This window comes from Hordeum vulgare, chromosome 1H (assembly GCF_904849725.1).
Source record: "Hordeum vulgare subsp. vulgare chromosome 1H, MorexV3_pseudomolecules_assembly, whole genome shotgun sequence".
Lineage (NCBI taxonomy): Eukaryota > Viridiplantae > Streptophyta > Magnoliopsida > Poales > Poaceae > Hordeum > Hordeum vulgare.
In genome coordinates, this window is record NC_058518.1 from 441,931,970 (window position 1) to 441,943,011 (window position 11,042).

An 11,042-nucleotide genomic window follows, 5' to 3' on the forward strand; every position below is an offset into this window, starting at 1 on the left:
TAGACAAACGATAGGGATTTTTATTTAGTCGGCAACATCTCGGACAAACCATACTGATGTGCTGGTACAGCAGCATAATAATCAGGTGACAACACAACTTGCATCAAGCAAGAGACGGTCCAAACAAGCGGCAATATATAGAGAATGCCTTATGTCTTCAATATAGGGGAAGAACTGGCTTGCGGCTCGAGCATTTATCGGTGGTGGCGGTGGCCTTGGCTTAGAAGCCGTGGATCTTGATGAGCTCCTTCTTCGCAATCCCGGCCTAGGCACAACAGGAAGGATGCCATAATCAGTCACAGAAACATTTGATGGAATGGAAAACGGTGTTCCGTCTTGTTGGATGTCGAAATTTACCTGGACTAGGAAAGTAGCAACATTCTTACGCTGATCACCCTGAAGCTGAATGACCTGCAGAGGGCGAACTTCTAGTCAGTATACCAACATCAGGTAGAGAACTGAAAAGCAGTTGAAGCACGGCCGGCTGTATCATACCTGGCCTAGCTCGGGATCCTGGACTACTGTGCCATTGCAGCAGAATTCCTTCTTGAGATCCTTGAGGATCTTGTTGTAGCTGAACTCTTTCTTTAGGCCCTGAACAGTAGTCAGACTCTTCCTGCCGTTGCGCTGCTGGATGCGCACATGCACATAATCTTTTGCGCCGGGGCCTGCACCAGCATCCTCAGCATTTGCCTCAGCAAAAGGATCTGCAAAGGAAGACACACCACATCAGAAAACATGTAGGTAGGGCTCCACTACATGCAAAGGTCACGATGAACAACATCGTAGTGTCACGAAAAGGGGGTCAGAACAAACATCAAACCCTTGTTTAGGTGATCAGGTGACAAGTTATACATCAGACTAGAGAATGTTCAATTTAGCATTTATTTCATCAGAAGAAACAGACACGTATGTGATAGAAGCATACCGAAGGCAGATGGAAGCGTAACGTCGAGATCAGACATGAAACTTGGTTGTTGAGGTTTGACTGGCACCCAACAGATCAAGGTTTCTCTTGTTCTTCTTTATGTGGAAGCTGCAGGAAATCGTAATATCCATCAGATGCCGTCCATTCAGTGATGACTAAAAATGTTGAAAAATAACAACTGAAAGCGATATATGCAGGACTGAAGTAAAGCAGGTGCACATGCCTAGCCGACACATAGTAAACTGACTATCGACCAAAACAAAACAGATTAACAGATCTACAGGCCAATGAACTCCTGAACAGTATGCGCACGCGTGCAGAGGAATTACACGACCTCCGGAAACGGATGAACGTAAGACGAAACTCTCCGAGGATTGCACAAATCGACGCATCTAACCATTTCCCCATCACCATGAGACGAATTCGCCGCGTACGCAAACGAATCGATTCAATTTAAGCAATATACGGAGTCCGAACAGCCCAGACGGCGAGAATAATCATTGATCCGTAAAAAAAATCACCAGCTTATTTAATCACCAAGATTAAGAAATTCCCCAAAGTCTGACCGCCCGACAACCGAACCGACACAGATCGCCCCGTCCACCCTGACTTCCCAGCCGCCACGAACGCGAAATCAGGAACAAATCGCGTCAATCCATGCACCAAAAATAAATAATTAAAAAAAAACAAAGGCCCCCGCCAGAATACCGAGATCCGGCGACCACCGGAATCAGTAACCGCGGCGGCGGGGCGCGATCGAGACCTCGCGACGGGACGCGGTAGAAATCCCAGAGATGCCCAAATACTAGCGCTAGCTAGCTCGCGGATTTAATCGGGTGGGAGGGAGGGGGGGAGGGGAAAGCGGGCGGGTTACCTTTTGCTGGTGGAGCGCACGCGAAAGGAGAGGGAGGGGACGCGGTGCGAGGCGAGAGAGAGAGAGAGAGAGAGAGGGGGAGAGAGGCGGATACGAGCTTGGGCGGCCGGGAGGTGACGCGCACTTATAGTGGGAGGAAACGTATAGTTAGGCAAACCGCCTTATGCAGCAGAGAGGGGGAGGGGGAGGAGCTGTCTGTACACGGCTCTAGGGTTCTGGATTCCTTCCGACCCATCCAGAAAAGAAAACAATTTAATTTAAGTAGGAATTCATATATTTCTATATGACCATTCTTTAATTTCCATGGTCATTCATTAACGGGAATCGTATTCCGCGAACGTTCGCTGGACCGCTGGATTGGGCGACCTGATTCGCCATGGTCATTTTGATTGTCGTCCTTTCTCGCTTTTTTTCTTCTCACATCCTCCCTTCCCTCATACCTAGCCATTTTTACCATTTTTCGATAGAGCAAGTCCGATTTGGGTTGTCATGGTTGGATCATCACCTTGGTCTTCATTGAGCATGGCACTCCTGACCGGATTGAAAATAGCGGCGAGCCACTTGCTTTGCCATTCAACTTCAACCAATCATGAAGAATGCATATAGATGAAGACGTTTCTTCTCCGTCTTTGCGTATAAGTTCATGAATGTCCGGTTAGCAAAAGAAAATAAAAATGGTTGGTTAGCAAGTTACAACAAAGCCACAAACCGATTAAATGATCAACACAAAACTAACGAGCTCTTGCAGTGTCGCTCCAATTGGCCATCAGGTTTTGACTTGAATACCTGCATGACCGAGAAAGCTTCGTATACCTTTGATATCCTCGGGACACGTCATTTCCTTAATGACATCAACTTTAGCTTTTGTCTACTTTTATGCCTCTTTGAGATATTTTATGACCAATTACTATACTTTCATTTATCATAAAGTGACACTGGACGAGACGTGTCTCTTCATATCTCGACAAAACACTATCAAGATTGCTCAAAGAGTCATAAAAATAAGTTCCGTATACGGAAAAAAAAAATCATCCATGAAGACCTTAACTTTTTTACCGCAGGAATCAGAGAATATAACAATCATACATCTTTTAAAAATAGCAAGTGCATTACATAGGCGAAAAGGCATAAGTCTATAACCATAAGTTCTAATAGGACAATCAAATCTAGTTTTCTCTTGATCTTCTAGTGATACATGTCTTTAAGAGAAACAAAAATATCCATCTAGGAAACGGAAATGTGTATGATTAGACAATGTTTCTAGCATTTGATCAATGAAGGAAAAGGGCAGTGAACTTTCCTAATAGCTTGGTTTAACTTCCTAAAATCAATTATCATCCTATAACCGGTTACAACTCTTTGTGAGATAAGTTCATTTTTATCATTAGGAATAAAAATAATGCGTCCTTTCTTAGGGACATAATGAACATGACTTACCCATACATTATCAACTATAGGATAGATTATACGTGCCTCAAAGAGCTATAGTATTTCAGTTCTTACCACATCCTTCATTTTAGGGTTCAAGCGACGTTAGTGTTGAATGATTGATTTAGCATCAGTTTCCAAATGCATCTTTTGTTATAAAAAAGAAGGACTGGTGCCCTTAAGATCATTCAGAGTATAACAATTGCAGCGTGATGTTTCTTCAATGTTTTCAGTAGTTTATTTTCTTCGTTCACTCAAAGATTAGCATTGATAATAACACGACATATCTTCTTTTTCATCTAGATAAGCATATTTCAAAATATCTAGGAGTTTCTTTAGTTCGAACATCAAATCTTCTTTAGGTGAAGGAGGATCTCCCAATATTTCGATAGATGATAGCTCCAGATTTTACACATCTTTTGGAAAATGTGACCGATAAATTGAAATTCAGGACATTTTTAAATTTTCAAACATTTTTTAAACGCGATTTTTTTTACAAAAAGTGAAGTAACTTTTGAAAACGTATTTTTTGAAATTGAGAACATTTTTTGAAAATCATAAACATTTTTTTTGAAACATGAGCAAAATTATTGATTTCTGATTTTTGCATAAAAATGGAATAAATTATGAAATATTAAATTCTAAACATTATTTATAATCTTAATTTTATAAAAAGGGAAATAAAGCCAAAAAATAAAATTAGAAAAAAAGATAACCAGGAAAACAATAAAAAAAGGAGGAATAACAAGAAAACTGTTATGAGCGCTCGCTCGGCCTGCTGTTAAAATAAGCCGGTCCAGTTCAATCAAGCCTATTTGACGACTCAAGCATATGACGCAGTGAGTGTCGTATAGGAAATTCCGGGTGCAAAGCTATATCTTGCTTATAAGCTTATAATGAGAGTAACTCCTGTTTCGCATGAAGGGAGCAACGAGGTTAGCCTCTGCTAGGGACCTCGAAGGGCCAGTTTTGGTGTTCTGGGAACACGTTAAGTGGTGCGTCCAGCCGACCCTACATGTCACATGTTGAGCGTTTATAGTAGATTTCTTTTTCATATACACGTTTTAGATGAGTTTCCTCTTTTTGTGGGGGGGCTTGTCAATTTCCAAAGGTTTTGGAGAATTTTTACTTTTTTGTGCGGGATTTTTTTAGTTTTCAGTTTTTTTTATGAGAATCACATATTTGCTTTCGTGAAAATACAGATTTGCTCTCGGAAAGGTAAAAAATATGTGTTTACATGCAAATCAATGACATCTTTCTTGTGGAGGCACAAATTTGGTTTCGTGTAAAGAATTAAAAGGGAAAAAAATATATTTGCTATCACAAATTTGCTTCTTGTCCACGCACAATTTTTTCATAGGAAGTACAACTTCCACGAGAAGTACATATTTGCTTCTTAGGGAGGCATATATTTGTTTGCGCGAAAAACATAGCTTGGAAGAAGGAAATAAATGTGCCTTCATAGAAAGAACATATTTTCTTCTCGTGGAAACACAAATTTGCTTCTCGAAAAGTACAACTGTGCAACTATGCTTCCCGAAAAGGAAAAAAGTGAAAAACCGCAACCATGCTTCTGGCTTCATTTTTTTTCTTCCTTTTTTCATTATTCACTTGTTTTTATTAGCGTATTTGTTATTTTTCATGCTTTTACATGTTTTTTTGTTATATTTGTTTTTCAATTTCTGGTTTTCATAAAAAAAACTCAGTCAAAAATTTCATCGGAACCTATTAACATGGAATTCAGTTTCGGCGATCTCAACGTGAGAGTGATAAAAACGGTTCATGATTTGGATGCACGGTCCAAAAATAAAACATTTTGAACAGATGAACCTACGGAAAAAAGATAAACTCTCAGGTTGCAATAAATGACACATATGCACATATATAGTGTGTCACTTGTTAGTGTGTGAGAAGAAGGGAGTGACCTTTATATGGGGTAAATCTTAACTAGTGAATTCGTTGAATCCACTTTACTATGGCTCTACATGACTCGCTCAGTGGTTGTTGTGTTTGCTGCATTTTTATCTGTGTTTCCTTTTTTTCCCATTCATTTCTTTTCACTGTTTATTTCATTTTTTGCATTTCTTTTATTTTTATTGGTTTTCTTTATTTTATTCTTGATTTTTACAGATATTTCTTCTTTTCTTTTTGTTTTTTTGGCTTCTTTTGTTTCTTTATCCGTCATAACGTGTTTCTATTGTTGTCTACTATTTTCCATTTTTATTATTTTTATTTTCTATGTTTGTATCTTTATTTTGTTTCTTTCTCTGGTTTTACTATTTTCATTTTTTAGGGAACACTGTATTCATTCTTTTGCACTAATTTTCGCTGTTTTTTCCTACATGTGTCTAAATTTTTCTTACATATTGTACACTTTTTTATGCGGCATGCCTTTTTGATACAAGTTTAAATTTTTTCAAATGCATGATTTTTTTTTCAAAAATATGTTTTGATGTCTATTGTTTTTGTACACATTGTATATTTTGCTATACATTTGTACTACTTTTACCACCATGTTCCCACAACTATTACTATTGCTATCTTTGTAGCTAATAAAGTAAATGCATTACATGATTTGACACGATAGGTCAATTAAATTAATAATAATCATATGGCTCCAATTGTCATGTCATACCGACGTCATGAAATAAATTACGATCACTTTGCATCTCACACTAACATATTGCTTCATTGAATGTTATACCACATCACATGCATAATCAGCAAAAACAAGTTCAATGCCGCTAATCATTTTTGATAATTACTATGATGGCTACGGTTTAAGTACTCAAATTTTGATTACTTTGTAATCGTTAAGCATGATTACTTCATGTTGTTAGTTTAACATGTTGGGTGTATGAAACATGAGACTTAATTAAAAATCTTGAGCTCCATACTAAACTTCATGTAGATCAAATCTAGAAGCCCTTTTCTTCACAAAATTCATCTTTCTCAAGTGAAGCGAAATTCGAAGCATATGAAGCATGAATTTAGTCCAATGATTATTGTACTCAAGAGTGGCATAAAAGGTCTGGAAAAGCCATATTTTTTAAATGAAATTTCATTACACGGTTCAAATTTAAAGCTTTTATAATTAGAAGGAAAACAACATGAACAACCATAATTAGATCTCATCTAATTTACAAGTACATCATGTGTGGAATGTCTGCATACTGCCATACACTCAAGATCGTACATGCATTTACTTATAGAATATCTCATGATGCCAGTCTAGGGGAATGTACTACGCACTTTTTTCTACCATACGATCCCACCTAGAAACACTATGAAGATGACATGATTCGTCTAATCTCACAAACAAGAGTCCAACAGATATGATGAGATGTTAGTGACGACTCATCGATCCCTGACGGTTAGGTTATACCTCCCAACCGCAAGAATCACACCACTGATCGAGAGTTGAAATAGACAACCCCTCTACGGTATCCACGCGTACCAAAGATTGACAACACTTCATCGTCCCAGACAAAGATCATCGAGATAAACTAGAGGGAGGCGTGATCCTCTTCAATCTCATTGGGAAAGGTCCGCGGAGAGGGCACAACCACACCGACATGGTCTATGAGGGTGAGCGTACCAATGAGGGGAAGGGGGAATAAATGAGACGGATGGCGGCATGGGCAAGGGTATGCGGCGATTGGGACGGGATAATAGAGGGTTAGTGTGGTGGCGTTGAGGAAAGTGGTGATTGGGGTTTATATACCCGTGAATGGGTGCGCTCCGACGGAAAACATGGGTAGATTTGGCGCGTGCAGGTGAGAAACCGATGCGGAAAGCAGCGACAACCATTAATTGTCGCTCTTACCGTTGGATTAGTCGTTGCTCCAAGGAGCAGGCATACAGACAACTGCGAAATTGATCAATTTGTGTGCGGAAGGAAGATGTCGGGTTGAAACTTCTCTGCATGAATGGTTGATGGATGGCGCACTTTTCGAACCAACGTCCATATCCTTCAAATATGGAGTCTCACATGATAGATATGAAGCACCATCCATATATTTATTTTGATGAACCAGGGACATATGACAACTTTGTTTGAGTATCATTTTGACTCTAAATCATTATACTGATAGCTTGTTTTGCGAGATAACTTTTGATCTATTTATCTCCAATAACAACGGTATAATGAACAACTGGAATAACAAAAAATACTTCTAGATGCATAAACTACCTTGCAATGACTACAAGAACTGAAGCAAGCCGTCATTGCACCTCCCTCCTCGAAGCTGGGCAAAACTTATTAGAGTAGACAGTCAGAAAGTCGCCGTGCTATGGCCCCATAAAAACAGCACACCAGAAGATCGACTGTCACTGACGAAGAGTAGAGTAGATCGGAAGAATCTAACCCGAAGACACCCAAACGTAGATGAACGACGATTAGATCCGAGAAGATCCCACCACAGATGGATCCGCGCCATACACACATCTTCCTGCAGTTTCTTCAGATCTGGCTGCTCATCCGGGACGATTTGCTCTGCCTTCCTTGCCAGTTTTCTTGCACCTAGCCGCGCTTCTTGGGTGGCCGGATCCGCACCGTACGTGCTCTGTTTGCAGGGCGATTTTCCTTTCTGCAGGCTTGAATTTCTTGGGGCCCTTCTTCGCAGATGGGGTTCGCTTCCTCGGTTTGCTTGCCCTTGTTCTTCGCTGATCGGCTCGCATGGGTGCTTTTGGAGGCCGATTTTCTCTCTTCCTTCCTGCAAGAGTTTCCTCGCACTTGTCGCTCTTCCTTTTGGTGGTCGGATCCGCAGGTACTCTTTTTGCCTGGCGTCCATTCCCGCACAAGGATTTCATGGAATTTCTTGGGGTTCTTCTTCGCAGATGGGGTTCGCTTCGTCGTGTGTGGCGAGTTTGCTTGCCCTTGTTCTTGGCTGATCGGCTCGTATGGCTGCATTTAGAGGACGGTTCTGCAGGTCCTTTACTTCTGTAATTTCTTCTTTCTGTCTCTGTGTTTCGGGTTTTTAATCTTCTTTTCTCGAGCGTACAGTGCAATCGAGAATCGAAATCGACTCCTCTCTCTCTCTCTAACTTTATTCTCGTCACACGGAAAGAAAGGGATCCTCTCCTCTCTGGTTTTATGTCGTCGATGGCTTTCATAGAACGTATGCTGCGTGTTTTCCGCTCCGCGCCATGGATTCCGATGGTTGGGATGTGTTAAAAACAGTTTACAATTTATCATTAATTTAATTTCTTTAATTAGCACATACATGAGCAGGTAAGCATACAAATGGTTTTCTTGAGAAGCATGCAACCCATATTCAGAAAAGAGCAAATTGATAGCACCCATCCATGTATGGTTAGCATGCAAATGAAAACATCACCTAGGTAATTTAGGACTATCTACCATCCTAGTGTCAACCGATAAATAGAACATGTAAATTAATATGGAGATACAGAGTTTATAGTAGGCATAGGGCATGGCTGAATCCACTAGCTACATGAACATACAACAGTCTACGCATATATATACACTAGGAAAAGAGCCCGTGCGTTGCACCGGGTATAAAATCTATACTGCCAAAATTAAATAAGAAACAATAGAAAAAATGCATTAGCACTTATATATGTTCTCATCTCTTTATAAATGTGTACAATTAAAAGATTGCCATGCAAGACTCTTTGAGGTGCTCGTAAGGTAGAGAGCGTGTGTGTATGTGTGTGTACATGAGTGCCTATGTGTGTACTAGGTTGTTAATTAGCTAGTCATGTGAGCATTGATCACTTGCCCATACTACGATTCTATTTTGTGAAATAAGCAGCATGCATGCATGCATGTATTGCATGTGGGGAGATCACCCGCAATGAGATGTTTGGAATTCTTGATCAACCATTATTTTTAGCTCCCGGAAAGCATTTCGTCGCGGCCGGCCTTCGTCACCAACGGCAATATGTCAATATGCAATATCATATAACACATGTAAATAGTAATGCCAGGTATATAACTGGAGCTAGGGTGCAAGAGTTTGGTCTGTGTCTTGTCTGGCTCCATTAATTCAGAGCGTCGTAGGTCATCCTGCATGCGGCTGGGGCCCATCATGTGAAGCCGAACCACACAAAATTTCCATTCCGTTTCGTATCAGTTGAACCGGTGAGATGCTGTCAGAGATGCTGATCCTCTTCCATCTTGCTTTATCACCTCTGAAAAGTGTTGGGTAACGTAGCATAAATTCAAAATTTTCCTACGCATATTCAGATCTTCCTATGGAGAGACCAGCAACGAGAGAGGGGTAAGAGCATCTTCATACCTTGAAGATCGCTAAGCGGAAGCGTTTCTAGAACGCGGTTGATGGAGTCGTACTCGTAGCGATTCCGATCTAGTGCCGAACAACGGCACCTCCGCGTTCAACACACGTGCAGCCCGGTGACGTCTCCCGCACCTTGATCTAGCAAGGAGGAGGGAGAGGTTGGGGAAGAACTCCAGCAGCACGACGGCGTGGTGTCGATGGAGAGACGAGGTCTCCCGGCAGGGCTTCGCCAAGCACCGGCAGAGAGGAGGAGGAAGAAGAGCAGGGCTGCGCTGAGGGAGAGGGCAAAGTGCGTTCTCCAATGGCCAAAACCCCGCTATATTTATAGGAGGAGGGGGAGGGGGTGCGCCACCCCTAGGGTTCCCCCCCTAGGTGGTGCGGCAGCCACCAGATGGGAGGGGGCGGTGGCCAGGGCAGGGAAAGGGGGGGGGGGGGGGCGCACCCTAGGTGGGCCTTTGGGCCTCATCTGCGCCTAGGGTTTCCCCCTCCCCCCTTCTCTGGTGCGCATGGGCTGGGTGGGGGGCGCACCAGCCCACCTAGGGGCTGGTTCCCTTCCCCATTTAGCCCATCTAGCCTCCCGGGGTCGTTGCCCCCCTTCGGTGGTCCCCCGGGGCCACCTCCGATGGTCCTGGTGGTCCCGGTACATTACCGGTGACGCCCGAAACACTTCCGGTGTCCAAAACCATCCGTCCTATATATCAATCTTTACCTCCGGACCATTCCGGAGCTCCTCGTGATGTCCGGGATCTCATCCGGGACTCCGAACAACTTTCAGTAACCTTGTATAACAATTCCCTATAACCCTAGCGTCATCGAACCTTAAGTGTGTAGACCCTACGGGTTCGGGAGACAGGCAGACATGACCGAGACACCTCTCTGGCCAATAACCATCAGCGGGGTCTGGATACCCATGGTGGCTCCCACTTGCTCCACGATGATCTCATCGGATGAAGCACGATGTCAAGGATTCAATCAATCCCGTAAACGATTCCCTTTGTCTGTCGGTATAGAACTTGCCCGAGATTCGATCGTCGGTATACCTATACCTTGTTCAATCTCGTTACCGGTAAGTCTCTTAACTTGTTCCGTAGCACGTCATCGTGTGACTAACTCCTTAGTCACATTGAGCTCATGATGATGTTCTACCGAGTGGGCCCAGAGATACCTCTCCGTCTCACGGAGTGACAAATCCCGATCTCGATTCGTGCCAACTCAACAGACACTTTCGGAGGTACCCGTAGTGCACCTTTATAGTCACCCAGTTACGTTGTGACGTTTGATACACCCAAAGCACTCCTACGGTATCCGGGAGTTGCACAATCTCACGGTCGAAGGAAAAGATACTTGACATTAGAAAAGCATTAGCATACGAACAATACGATCTAGTGCTAGGCTTAGGATTGGGTCTTGTCCATCACATCATTCTCCCAATGATTTGATCCCGTTATCAATGACATCTAATGCCCATGATCAGGAAACCATGATCATCTACTGACTAACGAGCTAGCCAACTAGAGGCTTGCTAGGGACACATTGTGATCTATTTATT

The 11,042-nt window shown here is 42.3% G+C and overlaps 1 protein-coding gene across 1 annotated transcript; it reads right to left on the reverse strand.

The window, feature by feature from the left end:
* Positions 1-1,958, reverse strand: LOC123443594 (protein translation factor SUI1 homolog). Its single transcript, XM_045120045.1, has 5 exons — positions 1,803-1,958; positions 929-1,036; positions 496-707; positions 358-411; positions 1-265 (listed from the first exon to the last, which is right to left on the reverse strand). Exons 2-5 carry the CDS (start codon positions 963-965, stop codon positions 221-223), a joined length of 348 nt encoding a protein of 115 aa, XP_044975980.1. The 5' UTR covers positions 966-1,036; positions 1,803-1,958; the 3' UTR covers positions 1-220.
* Positions 1,959-11,042: the final 9,084 nt, after the last annotated feature.